The sequence below is a fragment of the Sphaeramia orbicularis genome, chromosome 14 (genome assembly GCF_902148855.1).
Source record: "Sphaeramia orbicularis chromosome 14, fSphaOr1.1, whole genome shotgun sequence".
In the NCBI taxonomy this organism is placed as follows: domain Eukaryota; kingdom Metazoa; phylum Chordata; class Actinopteri; order Kurtiformes; family Apogonidae; genus Sphaeramia; species Sphaeramia orbicularis.
In genome coordinates, this window is record NC_043970.1 from 6,017,212 (window position 1) to 6,034,377 (window position 17,166).

At 39.7% G+C, this 17,166-nt stretch overlaps 1 protein-coding gene across 3 annotated transcripts in view; it reads left to right on the forward strand.

The window, feature by feature from the left end:
* trim37 (tripartite motif containing 37) overlaps window positions 1–16,667 on the forward strand; it is a 44,301-nt gene extending 27,634 nt beyond the window's left edge. For 2 of the 3 annotated variants that reach the window (XM_030153225.1, XM_030153227.1), the window contains 6 exons: window positions 493–798; window positions 8,159–8,341; window positions 11,135–11,339; window positions 11,462–11,541; window positions 13,049–13,159; window positions 15,029–16,667. In XM_030153225.1, the coding sequence (XP_030009085.1) occupies window positions 493–798; window positions 8,159–8,341; window positions 11,135–11,339; window positions 11,462–11,541; window positions 13,049–13,159; window positions 15,029–15,075 (932 nt within the window). In that variant the 3' untranslated portion in view covers window positions 15,076–16,667. The remainder of the gene's footprint in view (window positions 1–492; window positions 799–8,158; window positions 8,342–11,134; window positions 11,340–11,461; window positions 11,542–13,048; window positions 13,160–15,028) is intronic. The other variant, XM_030153226.1, reaches the window with a different exon arrangement.
* Window positions 16,668–17,166: the final 499 nt, after the last annotated feature.

Below are 17,166 nucleotides of genomic sequence, written 5' to 3' on the forward strand. Positions count from 1 at the left end.
TGGAATCACCTGTGTCAAGTGAACAGGTAGAACCAATTCATGGCAGGATTTTTACTCTATGGAGCTGGGATTACCCACCTCTACAAACCGGTCAGTTCATTTGGCTGTTCTCACTTAGTGCTCTCAGACAGACACTGTTCTGGTTCTGGCTCTGTTCTGGAGTCTCAGTACCTTGGTGCTTTCTGGTGAACCAGCCCACAGTCACACCAGGTTAAGCAGAACCAAGTGTTTCTCCATTTTGTTCCTCAACTTCTCACTTGTCTTCAAAACATAGCATATGGCAAGCCCACTGATGTCACAGTTCACAGAAAGAAACACCTTTCTTTGGTTCCAGCTGAGAAGTAACTTTTCAGGTTCCGAATCAATTTTTTTCCAGTGTGAACGCAGCGGCGGGTTCAAAATTAAGTTCAGGAACCCACACTGAGCCCTACCAGTGTGAAAGCTCTAACTTTTATTCCATCATATTTTCCTCCTCATCCTGATCTCTTGCAGCCCATCCTCATTCCAGAAAGGACCGTGAACGGCGCCCGCAGCTGGTGCGTCGATCAGCCCCAGACTCAGGTGTCCTTATTCGCCTCAAGGCACAGATGGCCGAGGTCCGCAGCAAGATGTCTGATGTCAAGAGTCACATGCTAGAAGCCCGGACACCAGGAGAGCCCAGGCCTGGCCCATCAGGGGCCTTCAGCGCTGAGGAGCTGCCCTTTCACCATCCTGATTCTGAGCTGGAAGGCTGTCGGAAACCTGGAGAGCTGGAGCTGCTGGGGAGAACATCAGCACGTGGCCGGCCCTGCCGTTCTGGTGAGACTATCACCGTGTACATAGATGACTTCAGTATCAGATAGAACTTAAACTGACTAAAGCTGGGACGGTAAAACACCAGGTCACAACCATTTTCCATTGATTTTTCAGCCAGTTGTCACTTTCTTTCACTGCCAGTGAAAGCTTTTTGGATAACATATTTAAGCGTCAGTCACAAAGCTTCTTACAAATGATGGGTTTGTATGAATCTCTCAGTTCGTACTGTGACAGTCTGAGTTTAGGGCTTTAATTAATTTATTTTGTATTATCTTGTTATATTGAGTTTTAAGGGGTGCCAGCCAGGTCTCTCTCCTGGAATTTAAGATGTTAAGTCGGTTAGTCGTTTTAGTTCAGTCTTTTGTTTATGCTTGAGTTTTTTAGTTTACGTTTGTTTGTTATACCTTAAACCCACACAAAGGATGCCAGTCTGGTTTAAACCCACACCCTGCACATTAAATGACAACAAAAGAAACCAGACATTCAAACCAATTCAAATTCAAAACCATGTATTGCAACACTTTATGCATCAACACACAACCCCATCAGTCAGTTTGGGATCCAGTATGGGTTTTGGCTGCTGGATTTCTGGCACGGGAAGATGACCAGCTTCTGATACAGTGGAGCGAATGGATGAGATGAACCAGCAGGAGAACTCAATGGAGATGTGATGCGTTCTGGAAGTGATATGGGCGAGTGAGCGAATGAGTGAATGGACGTAGCAACAGGGTGTACTGCCATACTTTGTTGGGTCTATGAGCAGTGGCTCTGACGCTTCCTACACACTCTTCATGCTGATCCAACTGTGCAATGCGGATGTGGGGGTATTTAAAAACTGCCGCTAACTGAGAGTGAATGGGGTGTAGCAAGAATAGGATACCAAATTATTTATTAATTGAGTGTTGATTTATTGATTAATTTAATTATAGATTTATAACTAAGCTTAAACTTAAATCAACCCAAAACAATAATTTAGAAATCTTGCAAAGGTGATAGTTCGTGGACTGCACAGATGAACCCTAGTGTGAATAAACAGTACACAAAGCACAACTGAGGCAATGGATTTATACGCATATAAATAATTTATTAACTAACTAAGACACACACATAACATAGAGACAAGAGACAAATGCGATAAAAGGAGCAGGAGATTATGGACAGCAGAATATGTAGATTAAGTTGGCAGATAGCTATATTCAAGATATTCTAACGTTAGTGAGGTTACGTTGAGGTAAACCTACTTAAATTGGAATAACACCAACTCAGATAAATCAGGAGCAAGTTTTCTTACAAGTTAGAGGCCTTCTGAAGGATGCAGGCTGGAGAGGCCCTGACGGCGGATGGATGAAGTCTTCTGACGTAGTTCGAAGCAGGAACAGGCTGTGAAGCGACGTGCTTGCACTGGAGGCCTGAAGGTCTGGAGGTCTGAAGTTCTGAAGGTCTGAAGTTCTGAAGTTCTGCTGGCTGGAGGAGGTCCACAACTGGCTCTGGCAGCTGGTTCTGGAAAGCTCGCCAGGAGAAGTGGAGAACAGCGAAGATGGTAAAGCTCTTTGGAGAGCTTAGAAGATGGAACAGCTCTGAGAGCTAAGGAGATGGTCAAGACTCCTTGGAGAAAGCTCTCTGCTCTTAGGTGAGAGCCCTTGGAGAGGTGGAGAAGACTCTCCTCTGCTCTGTGAGAGCCTGGGAGATGGAAAAGACTCCGGAGATGGAAAAGACTCTGGAGATGGAAAAGACTCTGTTGAAAAGTTGGTTTCATTTACTTTTATAGTTCTGTCCAAAAACCAACCCGGCACGCCTTCCTCGTGCATATTGATGAGTCATCGATGCCTTGGGGCGTTGCCTTCTTTGTCTGTTTTCGGCGGGAAACCGCCTCCTTTGTATGTCATTTACATATCTCAAAGTATCACGTTTCTCTTCCCTCTTGGGAAGACAGAGGGGGAGAGGACGTTGTGCAGCCTTGTAAGAAAACTTGTAAGAAAACTTTGCATCCTTAAATAAGATCACTCAAACTTTATACATCACCTGTAACCTCACTTAAGCATCAGTAAAATAATAGCATGATTATTCAGACATGCTATAAGCAGTGATACTCTTACTTTCACATAATTCACCGTGAACATGATCAGGACACACATATGTGAAACCACAGGTCAGGCAAATGGCTTAAGTCTTACGTGCATAAAAGAGTTAACATGCGGAGTTAATCAACATTAACACATAATGTAATACATTATTAACATGGCACATATAGTGATTTTGTCATTCAGTCTATTTCTTCTTCTGGGTTCATCTTCACCTCTGGATAAGCAACATGATAAAACACAGATGTTGAGAGGACGAAGTCGACTAGGTGTAAACACCAGTTTATGAGTCCTCAATTTACTACGGCCGAGGAAATGGCTCTTGATGAAGAACAGAGGACAATGGCTGGGGAAGTATTTTTTTAAGTCCATTAGGCTCATTCCTTAAGATCATCTGTCTTTGTAAATGTCATTTGCAGAGGATGTCCGTGCACTGACCTGCTAACCAACCAATCAGCATGGTTGTTCAGGAATTTGGTTTGACACGGAGAGGAAGATAATATAATTTATAATTCTGTTTTTGAGTCTGTTCACTCACTCCACCGTCATGAGACTACAGGGGTGAGTGGATTTCTGCATCTGGGATGTAGATGGAAGATACCAGGCATGTTACGGGGGTGTGTGTGTAGGTTTGGTGAAACTTACCCAAGTTGTCACAGTATGAGATAAGGAGTTCACAGACATTTGTGGAGGGAGCAGTAGTTTCTTACGGCTGCATTACAAAGTTGGTACGGCTGCCATTCAAAGTGCAAAAGCAATTTGAGGCCTCTGTGAGAAAAAAAACGAGATTTTATTTCGTATGAAGACCGTACAGTTGTCACGTTCTTCGTAAGGATGCCCTGGGACCTTCCTACATCATACCTACAACCACTTCATGAATTTTTTTGTTGTAAGGTGGCCATACAGCACCCCTATGTGCAACTCACGGCACTCTCAAGTCGATGGTAGTAAGATCTTACGCTCTTTTTCAGAATATTTAGATTGGTATATAAACATTGGCTGTGTACTCTCTTAAAAGTCCTGTGTCGTGATCATCGCATTCAAGATGGCAATCATGCCCACAACACTGAAACTTCTACAGCTGCAAGACGAAAGAAAGGAAGATCAAGTGGGTGTAGCTGATTAGGTCCAGCAGCAGCAGAGGAAGGGAAGAGGGACATTCTAAAACGCTTAATGTAAAAAAAAGCTTAACGTTGTTTAGTGCCAGAGAACAGTGATCAATCATCACCAAAGTTTGTGTGGACATTAGACCTGCACCAATTACAGTTTTTTGGGCCGATCCCAATTTCCAATTTGCAGGGTGCATGGATAGTCGTTACCAATTTTGGCCAATTCCGATCTCATTTTTCCCAAACATAATACACAAGACATTGCTGATGAAGAGGTGCATTGATTGAAATGCCTGGTTTTTAGTGAGTCCCATATTGCACCAGCAGCTGAAAATTATCATATTTGAAAGAAAATTATTATGCACACCCAATTTTGTTTTCTGATGCGGCTCAGACCATCTGCTTTAGTAACACATTATCATAGACCGTACATATTACACACTGCAACCCAGTTTTACTTTTGAATAATTGAACAGAACCTTGGAAAAAGCAAGTGTCTCTACATATGTGGAGCACAGGATGAACCCCTGCACTGAATGGACCAGAACACCATTTATAAATTCACAACTTCTACATGCTTTGTAGTGATATGCGGATCAGTGGATTACCTGCTGATCCTAACCATAACCCGGGGGCGGGGTTGGGACGGGTCAAAAGAATGTCACTTTATTTGCAGGACGGGTCAAATAATTCCACAAAAGCAGGACCCGCAGGTTGAAAAAACACCCGACCTATGCTTCACTAATGTGCGGATCAGCAGGTTACCCGCAGGGGCAAGAGTGGGCAATGCCCCTTAAGCAAATTTCCCGCCCCCTCAAATGACAGTTTCTGAAGGTAGGGAAAAGCAAAATGAGGTGCACAACAGTGGGAGACATAGAGGAATTAGTAAGCGCAGAACACACACACACCCCCATGTAATCCTCCCATCTGTTGCCACCTCCATCAGCGACATGTGCCCCCTTCACATTCCTGATTGCTGCCTCATTTATGACTATCTGGAAATGGCCCCACGTCTGGCTATGCGGTAAGGCAGGAATTTGACCTGTGCTCAAAACCAGTCAATCTCAGATGGACCAGCCAGTCACAGGTCATCGCCGATCACGTGAAAACCGGCCAATTTCTGAGCATGAATGATTAATCGGGGCTAGTCTAGTGGACATCTCTAGTCACGCCCTCTTTCATCTCTGCAAAAATCAAAATGAAAACCCCAATTTTATGGATGCTGTCCATGTTAAGCTTTTTCCTCTTCATAGGTGCACATTATAGAGAAAAAGCTTAATGTAGCTTAATGTCCGAAAACTGCGGTCGATCATCACAAAATTATGTATGGACATCTCTAATCATGTCCACTTTCACCTCTCCAAAAATCAAAACGACAACCCCAGAATTATGGATGCTGTCCACATTAAGCCTTTTCCTCTCCGTAGGCGCAAATAAAAAAAAATGAACACAGTTTAATCTTAGAGTATGGTTTTTTGGTCATTCATTCATTCATTTTCTGAACTGCTTTATCCTGGAGAGGATTGTAGGAGTGCTGGAGTCCATCCCAGCATTAGACATGTCCACGCATAATTTGGTGATGATTGAATGCTCTTTTCAAACATTAAGCTACGTTAAGGTTTTTTACATTAAGCGTTTTAGAATGTCCTGAAGAAGATGCAGAGAAGACAGAGACATTGGTGGGGACATGGATACAGAGGCGGTACCTCTACGAACAGTTAGACACTTTGTGTGCCTAAAACCTGACTCATTACTACCCTCCTGTTATTTTTCTGTAGGTAACAGAATAAAGTAATAAGGTAAAAGTTAGAGGAACATTGATATGTGAAGTAATGTCAGTCAAATTTTTCAAATTTGGCCAGCATGAGTTTTATGTGTTTGGGATCATATGCTGTCCTTGGTGCTGAAGAATATGCAGAGAAACACTGACCTGCACTGTTAAACATAATAAAAAATTAGGAGTCATAATAAGACATCAAATGAAGAAATTAGAAGTTGAAGGTATAAGACTAAAACAAAGATACACAAGAATAATAGAGGGAATTGAACGTTAAAAACACTAGCCGTCTGTAGCCAAGTGCCTAATCCTAACTGTTCGTCACGCACATTCTCTCCATCACCCTGATCCTTGTCACCCTGTAGACTCTGCATTGTCTCCCTCCAGGTATTGTGTTGTTTCTTCATGTTTATTTTTCTGTTAATAAAACACTGTCCCTTCAGCACCGTGTGTTTGAGTCCAGCCATTCACTCCATCTTGACAATTTGTATACAACCCCCTCTAAGAACGCCAAGAATGACACACTACTGCCTATTACGAATACCTTACGTCCACCTTAAGAACGCCATGTGAATCTCTGTCTGTACGTCCATTCATGTGAACACCATAAGGGGCCCCTAAAGAGAATGTAATGTGTTCTTGCGATCTACTTGCAATCTACCTGCTACCGCTGCAGGAAAATGGGGTTCTGGAATGGTCTCCTGATCCACAAATGTCATGCACTGTTATTAGGCTGTTCTTAAGGCATTCGTTAAGGCACCCTACAAAAGGGGATTTCGTAGTGTGTTCGTATAAAATCTTGCACAAATCATCCACCTGGCTACGAACTTAGGAACGGTCTACAAACTCTCCATTCTTATAAGGCCACCTTGAGAACTTCGTACGAAATGGTCCATAAATCATTCACACAGTGTTTGTAGCCATTCGTAATGACATTTGTGACAGAGCCTTTATGAATGACAAATCCACATTGGTCCACATTATAAATCTCCTAACTACCTCTTATCTTGAAATTGCTTTTGCTCTGTGTTTTGGACACAATGTGTTAAAGCAATCTTTAGTCCTTAATAATTCATCCCATAGTTTTACAAAACCTTAAATTAAGGCTATGTTGATGTTCAGTGTTTCATTTCAAAGCCATCGTGGTGACATGCTGAGTGGAAATGTGAAAATGATGAAAACTTTGCTTCTATACAAATACTTCCATACCTGAACCATATTAAGCCTGGACAATATGCATATTAGCTAATATTGGTAATTAGCACGGTAAATGGTAAATTATTATTTTGTAAGTTAAAAGGCAAATTTTTAAATGAAAGCTGAATGAACCAAGTGGTTATGGTTTTCAAATGAGTTATGTCTACTTTAAAATTTTCAAAAAATGACCTTAAAGCATCATTAAGAATAAGGAGTTGTAATGCCATGGAAAAAATATTTCAATATACTGTATTACACAAACAACACAAATGAACTGAATTTATTCACAGCCACATGCCAGCATGTCACAGTGGATGTATGTTACCACTAGAGGGAGTAGTCATTCACTCCACTGATCCCCCATGGCATTGAATAGGTTTTCATGCAGTTTAAGTATTGGAATATTGTCTTTGTCCCAGTCTACATGCACAGGAGTGTAATTGATTTATTTTTGAAGTCATGTTGCCTTGTTCGTGATAGGTGGTGCTATGCACTTTTTCATTTCGTTGGTATTGACCCATTGATCTACAACAATATCACAGATCACAACAATAGTCAATAGAGCACTAGCAAGTGAGGTAAACCACTGACAAAAAGAAAATAGAAAACAGCTGTAATGTAATGAAGGTTTTTGGCAAAATGTAAAGATCATAACAAATGTTGATACTATAATAAGAGATGTGTAAACAATGAGCTTCACACAACAGTCTGTGGAGATGTTACAGATGCATTCAGTATACACTATTATATTACATGATGTTCCCAGATAATTATTATTTTATTCACCAGTGCGATGAGGTATTCAGTATTTTTGCATAAAATTACTTTTTTTCCTCATGTCTAATGCTATTGACTGCATAAGATTCTTAAAATTCCTACAATGTCAGGAAGAGGCTGAGAGTGTAATGATCATTGACTGAAGGTGAAGGTGTGGATGTGAGACAGGAGTAGTTCAGACACATCTATATGACAGATAATCACAAGACACTCCCATGTGTATGTAAAGAATATTTTCACCACTTTTTCTTGCTGTCATACAGTCTTTTTCTATGGGGTCACTGAAGCTCTTTAAAACCTACCGAGGTCCCAATAGAGTAACTCTGCAGCCTGTGCTGTTGGGTCACTGGGTTTAAGGTTTAGAACTGAGCGAAAACATTTTTACTCTCAGCACAGCTAACTGTCGAAATGTGATTTTACAGATACTGGATTGTCAAATTTTTCTGTGTGTTGTGCAGCCAGGAAGTGTCTGTCTCCTGTTCTGGACGGCAGCAGCTCTCTGAGTGTGAAGAGGAGGAGTGGTGAAGAGATGAATGAGTTGAGGGGAGCAGAGGCAGCCACAGAGATCAGTCTGCATCCTAAAGATACTCCAGGAGCTGCAGAGGGTCAGTGCCTCCTGATTTGATTAAAACATATAATACTGTTTTCAAATCAAGCTTCATCTACAGTGAATCTTTTAGCTAATATTCAAAAATGATGAGTTAGACAAATCTGACAGTTCATTTATCTCCACTGCCATTTTTACAGAATCAATCAATCCATCAAATTTTATTTATATAGCACCAAATCATGACAAAAGTTATCTCATGTCACTTTACATATAGAGCTGGTCGAAACCAGACTCTTAAGCCAGTTTACACACACCCAACAGAATCCTTTAGTAGAAAACACTTGGTGACAGTGGCGAGGAAAAACGTCCTTTTAACAGGCAGAAACCTCGAGTAGACCCCGGCTCCTGGAGGATGGTCGTCTGCCGTTACCAGTTAGGGTTAAAGAGAGAGGGTTAAAGGAAGAGAAAGAGAGACATTTGGGGGGAGACACATGAATGCACAGCAAACTGAAGTAGAACTGTTAGAAACTAGAACAGCTTGTGTTTGTGTAATTACCAACAGCTAGAACAAATGTCCATAACTGTTAATACTACTACTCCAAATACAGGTATTAACAATGCTACTACAACAACTGTTAGTACAAATAATAGAAACCTCTACCATCTATGGAACTGTATAGTAAACACTGTCACAACTATATGGATGAATGAATAGTGATGATGGAGGCAGGAGAGAAGCAGGACCACAGCAGTAGATCCAGAGATGATCCTGGGAAAACCTATGAGGTGATAAAGCACAGAGACTCCGAGAAAGAAGTCAAGTCTGTAACATGTATTTGCTGGGGCGTGAATAGAGGAGGAGAGAGGGGGTTAGAGAAGAGGAGGACCAGAGGAGAGCTCAGTGTATCACGATGAGTCTCCCAGCAGTCTAAGCCTATAGCAGCATAACAAAGAGCAGCCTGAGCCACCCTAACTATAAGTTTCATCAAAAAGGAAAGTTTGAAGCCTGCTCTTAAACATAGAGAGGATGTCTGCCTCCCATACCAAGGTAGGGAGGTGGTTCCACAATAGAGGAGCTTGATAGCTGAAGGCTCTAGCTCCCATCCTATTTTTGGAGATTCTCGGGACCACCAGTAAGTCTGCATGTTGACAGCGTAGTGCTCTAGATGGATTGTATGGAACTAAAAGCCCTTTCAGATAAGTAGGTGCCTGACCATGAAGGGCTTTATACTGTAAGTGAAGAGGAGTATTTTAAAGTCTATCCAAGCTTTTACAGGGAGCCAGTGCAGAGAGGCCAACACAGGAGAAATATACTGGTTCTAGTCAATATATGAGCAGCAGCATTCTGGATTAGCTGAAGGGTCTTTAAAGACTTTTTGGGACAGCCTGAGAAAAGTGAGTTACAATAATGTAGTCTGAATGTAATAAAAGCATGGATTAATTTTTCTGCATTCTGTGTTAAAATATGCCTGATTTTAGCAATATTACGCAGATGAAAAAAGGCAGTTCTAGAAATCAGTTTAATGTGTGAGTTAAATGACAAATCCTGATTGAAAATAACACCTAGATTCCTCACAGTGGTTTTGGGATCAAGGGTAACGCCATCCAAGGTGACTACGTCACTAGACACTGCATCCCTAACATTTTTTGGGCCAAGCACAATGACTTCAGTTTTGTCTGGGTTTAACAGTAGAAAGTAGTTGGTCATTCAATCTTTAATATCTTTAAGGCACTCCTGTAGTTTAGTTAGCAGATTGGCTTGATTTATTGATGGGTTTAATGGAGAAATATAATTAGGTATCATCAGTGTAACAATGAAAGTTGATGGAGTGTTTCCTTATTAAGTTACCTAAAGGAAGCATGTATAAGATAAACAGCTGAGAATCATTTCATGATCAACATGACAAGGTGCACAAAAAATATTGCAATCTGCCATGACATTCATTAGGGCTGTAATTTAATCAGAATTGACTTCATTTATTTATTAATTTCATATCTGGGAATCAGAATGTCCATTGGCGAGAATTTCAGTGGTGACTGGAGTCATATGAAATGCAACACAGTCATGGGAACATATTTTGGACCATTTAAATATCATTGGGACAGACCCAAGTCTGGCTGTCTAATGGCAAATGCTTTTCTGAAACAGCATGGTTGACAGCGAGGGTATAGGTATGGTCTCAATAGAAAAGAATAAAATAAGAAGGTTTATTTAGAAATGTAGTCTCACAACTTGCATATATGTCTTTCTTACACATCAGGGGCTTATAATAAGACAGAAATGACCAGTGTCACATCTCGCTAGTCACCCTTGGTAATTATTGTAAAGTTGGGCAATGTACAGAGAGTTAAAAAAAAAAAAAAAAAAAAGAGAAAAGTATAGTCGGCATCCTTCATTTCTCACTGACCAGCCTTCACATCTCACCGACCAACAGGTCATGAGCTATTGTGAAGGCACTGTGTCTGGCATAGTCTTCGTCATTGATCTTCTCCCATGAAACTACTGGTCAAATTCATTTCAAATTTTTGTTTGCCTTTACTTATAATAGGCCATATTTTAATGGCTTATAACATGGGCATGATTAGAGATATCAATACAGTTACTATATATATTGAGCACTGATGTGAAGTCAAATATGTACTTTCATTTAATTTGTTGAGTTATCCTCCAGTGAAAGTACCACCTACTTTTATTGGGAGTTTGATCTCCTGCATCAAGACCACAGGACTCTAGCATAGCAGCAGAATCTGATAACCTCGCAAATTCAACTTGTTATTGATCCTTGATAGAAAATGCCTGTGATTTATTATTATTTTTATGACTGCTGCTGCTCTTTCTCTGCTCCAGGACTACTGAAGGTTGATGGCATCCAAAGGCCCCTTGTGTCCCATGGCAGCCCTTCATTAGAGCAGGCCTCCACCTCCAAGCAACAGTACTCAATGGAGCAGCAGCTGTACGGGGGCTCAGGGTCCAGAGATGAAGTCTTCTCTTTGGGGGGTCCCAGCTATGTCACGGGCAGCAAAAACAACTGCAGCAGCAGTACTACCTTGGGGTGACTCATCACTAACCACAGACATTTGGATTTTTTGGCTGTGTCTGTTTCACTATAGCAGAAAATTGCTCATTTAAACAAAAAAAACACAAAACTTGGCTGTTGTTGTCATCCTACTGCAGGGCCATGCTGGAATGTGAGGCTCAAAGTTCTGGAAACTCTCAGTCTTTAGTGGAGGGACTTTCTGCACAGCTAAATGAAGGTGTGTTTACACTTCACACGTAACTTTTCCTCCTTTGGTTTGTTTGACCTGAACTATTGTCACACCAAAGTTAACAGCTGAGATCAGCAGTGTCACTAAAGTTAAGTTTCAAATACAGAAACACTCAGAAAGTTTGTAAAGCCAAAGTCCCTTGGTGTTGAAAATAGTACATATTCTTACTGCCGAAACAATTCCGGGGAATCATCAGTTATCAGCTCAGTCTCCCTTTGACTCAACTCAGTCTGCTGTTTAACACTTTCAGTGCCATGGGCCGGTTAAATCGGCTTTACGAAAACAACCTGTAAAGTGCCACGGGCCGATCAGATCGGCTTTGGAGAACATGCCACATTTGTGTACAAACAAACCATCCACCCCCATTTCTTTCTCACATTTCGATGACGTTCTTTCTGTGTCCCCCTTTTGAGACCAAGCAGACGGGAATTTGAGGTCACGCGACCGAATAATATTTTTATATCTTTTCAATGTTTCTTATTCTCCGGTGTTTCATCAGAGGGAGCCCTCCGTGCCGGGGGGCGGCTGCGGACTCCGGGGGCTGTGGCGCCTTCTCTCACTGGGGTCCGCTCCTTTCTGGTGGGTGGGGGTCCCAGTTGGCCCTCTCCCACTAGTTGGGATGCGGGGCTGTGTTGCTGGTGCCTGGTCGCCGGGGTCGGCGGCTGCCTCCTGGTGCGGATGGCTCCCTGAGACAGCGCCTCCTAAATTGATGTTTTACTTTTACTTGTACATTTTTGTTCTGGTCTACCTGTGCTCAGTCAGTCTTCTTAAGTATGTGTGAGCTTGTGTGTGTGTGTGTGTGTGTGTGTGTGTGTGTGTGTGTGTGTGTGTGTGTGTGTGTGTGTGTGCGGGTGAGTGGGTGAGTGTGGGTGGGGGGCGGTACTGATTTTTAAACTGATATGTAAAGCACTTTGTGCTACAGTTTTTAATGTATGAAAAGTGCTATATAAATAAAGATTATTATTATTATTATTATAAATTATGCAAATTACGATCAATAATGAATCGGCTGCGTCCGGTGCGTTTTGAATCTAATCAGCAATCGGTCGGATGTTACCGAGTGGTTTCCTGCAGGATTCTTCAAATATTATAAAAAGGACGCGAAATACTGAAAAACGGCCAAAATCTGTGGCACTTTTAAGGCTTATTAGCCCCTTAACTGTCTGGCACTTAAAGAGTTAATTCCACCCAGTCAGTGCAAGTTCAGCTGTTTCCAGTCTGACTTTTTTTTTTTTTTATAAGTAGCTCAAGTTGATTACTTCAGTTGGATGAACAGATAGTAGTGTGTGCTGCAAGACATGTTAAAATGCTTTTGCACAAAAAGTTCAAGGAACCTAAATGTAGTGATGTTAACACTAGAGATGGATAAACAGTATTGACTTTTCAAACACTTGGTTTGAAAAGTCAGCTGTTGCAATGTAGAATTAGAGAAATCACACATGCCTTGTGCAGTCGTGTGTCATCATGTCTTACTATGTGTCCTTTTTGTCTGCAGACCCAACCCCGTCTATCCTGGTGGCAGCAACAAGCAGTGACAGTGATACTGAAGATGAGGCTCTGCAGAGCAGCAACTCCTGCTACGACAACCACACTGTTCCCTGCACAGGTAATACACATCCACACCATGATGAGCCATCTTCATTCCTCCTCCTCCTCCTTCTTCTCTAATTATTCATCTCGTTTCCTTTAACTTGGCACCAGTGCTTGTTTTTTTTCTTAAATGAACCCCATGCATGGTGAGGCTTCTTTAGTTGTTGTAATGGGGGGTGATGAACCCCAGATGCACAGCGTTGCAGCTCTTGGAGATTCTGCCCCAAGGTAACGATTGTTTTATCCATAAATGATAATGATAATAGCAAAAAATGACTCAAATTTGAAATGATTTAACAGAACTAGAAGACTTTGCTGCAGACACAATAAGAAGATCATTTTCATTGTAAAGGGGGAATCCTATCAGCTCCCAATTTCACAAAACAACAGCACTACAAACAAATACAGCACAAAGGTTGTGAGTTTTTAAACTTGATGACTTCTGGCAGTCAAAGTCAGGGTGGAAGGATGCTATGGAGTTAATACTAAAGGAGGTCTAATAAATGTTATTGTTTCAAAAGGTGTGTGTGCATATATAAACTATTTTTAGACTCATACTATTGTGATCACATTAAATTAGTACAATAGACATTAATACTGTTGTATCACAATTATTTTATGACCGTTAATCTTCAACTCACTGGAACGCTCCACCTTGACAGTAAAACACATTGTTGCTTGAGGCTTTAGCTGTTCTATCTATCTATCTATCTATCTATCTATCTATCTATCTATCTATCTATCTATCTATCTATCTATCTATCTATCTATCTATCTATCTATCTATCTATCTATCTATCTATCTATCTATCTATCTATCTATCTATCTATCTATCTATCTATCTATCTATCTATCTATCTATCTATATCTATCTATCTATCTATCTATCTATCTATCTATCTATCTATCTATCTATCTATCTATCTATCTATCTATCTATCTATCTATCTATCTATCTATCTATCTATCTATCTATCTATCTATCTATCTATCTATCTATCTATCTATCTATCTATCTATCTATCTATCTATCTATCTATCTATCTATCTATCTATCTATCTATCTATCTATCTATCTATCTATCTATCTATCTATCTATCTATCTATCTATCTATCTATCTATCTATCTATCTATCTATCTATCTATCTATCTATCTATCTATCTATCTATCTATCTATCTATCTATCTATCTATCTATCTATCTATCTATCTATCTATCTATCTATCTATCTATCTATCTATCTATCTATCTATCTATCTATCTATCTATCTATCTATCTATCTATCTATCTATCTATCTATCTATCTATCTATCTATCTATCTATCTATCTATCTATCTATCTATCTATCTATCTATCTATCTATCTATCTATCTATCTATCTATCTATCTATCTATCTATCTATCTATCTATCTATCTATCTATCTATCTATCTATCTATCTATCTATCTATCTATCTATCTATCTATCTATCTATCTATCTATCTATCTATCTATCTATCTATCTATCTATCTATCTATCTATCTATCTATCTATCTATCTATCTATCTATCTATCTATCTATCTATCTATCTATCTATCTATCTATCTATCTATCTATCTATCTATCTATCTATCTATCTATCTATCTATCTATCTATCTATCTATCTATCTATCTATCTATCTATCTATCTATCTATCTATCTATCTATCTATCTATCTATCTATCTATCTATCTATCTATCTATCTATCTATCTATCTATCTATCTATCTATCTATCTATCTATCTATCTATCTATCTATCTATCTATCTATCTATCTATCTATCTATCTATCTATCTACTGTAACATTGATTACAAATGGATGTCATTAGTTTTTCCTTTGTATCTTTATCGCAGGTGAGCAGCTGCTGTCTGATGACATAAGTCTGTCAACTGACAGGTGACTCCACTGAACCCACCACACCTGGAACAGTGCTGCATTAATGGCCAGTGACAGCACAGACATTTTTGAAATTCTGAAAAACAAAATAAAGACAACACCTGAATTTCAGGATGAACCACATTATGTCTACCAGCTCAATGAAACTGCTTTTTCAGTAGAACTAGCAACAGCAGCGTACTTGTTAATTTTTAAGAAATGTCAGCTTTTTCACCTCTAAAAATGTTTCCACAGTCATTGACTATAATGGCTGCATGTCGATACTTACGCATTACTTTGAATTCTTTTTTCAGTCCTACGAGTTTCAACAAGTTCATCTACAGTCAATGAAAAAGTGGAATACATTTAATTTTGAATCTGCAGCTTGGACCATTACATTATCCTATATTTTCAAGCATTTAGTTACTTTAACTGAGAACTTTCTAAGTCTAATAATACTCTATATACTTAAAGGAATGTGGAGACGTAAGCTGTCTAGAGCTGTTGATGTTCTTTTGAGTCTGTCTGGGCTTTGAACTGTGTGCTGACTCAACTTTTATGCTTTTTTCTTGCACTTCACTATGTCACCGCTAAGGATGTCACATTGCATGTGCACATATGTTGGAGTCAGTTTTGTTTTTCAGAGTAAACCCTTAAGTTTGCTCCTCAGTTCATTGTCGGTCTTCTACTGTTAAGGTGTTAGCTTATCTATTAGAAAAAATGAAAAGCCCTGATCACAAAAGACTCAACACAAACTTCACATTAGCCTGTGCAAATCTTTCATTAAAGGGTTACTAAACCCAAAAGCATTATAACTCTCATTTTTTGTGGTATTTAATGCTCTAATGCTGTTACTGGCTTTTCTTCCTTTACACTGGAAGTAAATTGAATATGTTTTATGAAATACACTGTATGGATACAACAGAGCAAAACGGTTTTTATTTCACTTCTTTGGGAACACAGAGGCAAAGGTTAAATCAGTGCAATGAGGTAACATTCTCCACTAATGTGAGTTCCTTTTGCCTTAACTGTAGAGTTTATTTCAAACATTTGGAGTCGTAGTGATCACACATCAGCGGCCTGAGTTTAAAGGAATTATTGTTTAAGTGTTGTGTTTAAGTTTGAGAAACATTGTCACATTCTCTGCACTTTGGAAGACTGATAAACATCTCTTCACTAAGTGCTAACCACTCACCTTTTAGACAAAGGACAGGACCATTATTGTTTGCAGTCCTCTGTTTATAGCACATATAGGTGCATATGAAGTTGCCACATAGACATGACCTGCTGTACATGTGCATGACTTTACTGACTGGTTCAGGAAGGATGGACATTGTGTAAAACTGCTTTATGAGCATTACACACACAAACACAAACTAACTTGAGTCAGGTTGAATACTGGATATGTGAGAGTCCAGTTGATTATTGAACTGAATTGTACTTTAATCTTTATGCATGATCAGAATGGAAACAAAACATAGTCACTGAGTAACACTTTATGCTCTTTATCTTTGTTTTGATAAAAACCTGCTTTCATTGCAAATGTTCCCTGAATGCACTCTGTAATGTTAAATGTATACATCTTTTGTCAATTAAATAAATTTTATGATCGCTAAATTGTCCACAGTCTTGCTTTCATGTCACTTTTATTTTTGCCAACATGGAACTGTTCTTGTTTGCACACTAGATGGAACCATGTTCCCACAGATCCTGAACAGAACCCTTTTAAGGAGCAGAACTACTTCGGGGAAAAATGTCTACGGGAGACTCGCACTGAGATAGTTTTCTGATATGACGGCGATGACAGCGGCTGCTGGATAATTGTAGTCATTTTTCAGCAACCTGTGTCTTTTGAGTGTACGGATATTCAAATACAATAGTTGACAACCCAACAGTCACAGTTGCTTGTTGAGATTGAGCAGGTGTGCAGAGGTCTATTTTCTGTTCTTTGCTTCATCACCTAATAGCTTGGAAACATACTGCATTGCTTGATTACCTTAAAAGGATTATTTATAATTTAGAAATGAAATTTTAAAAAATATTCCCAGTCACAGCAGGGGGCTGTAGTGTGCCAGAAAGCATCATCTCTCACCCTCAAGACTTTGACAAATGGGAA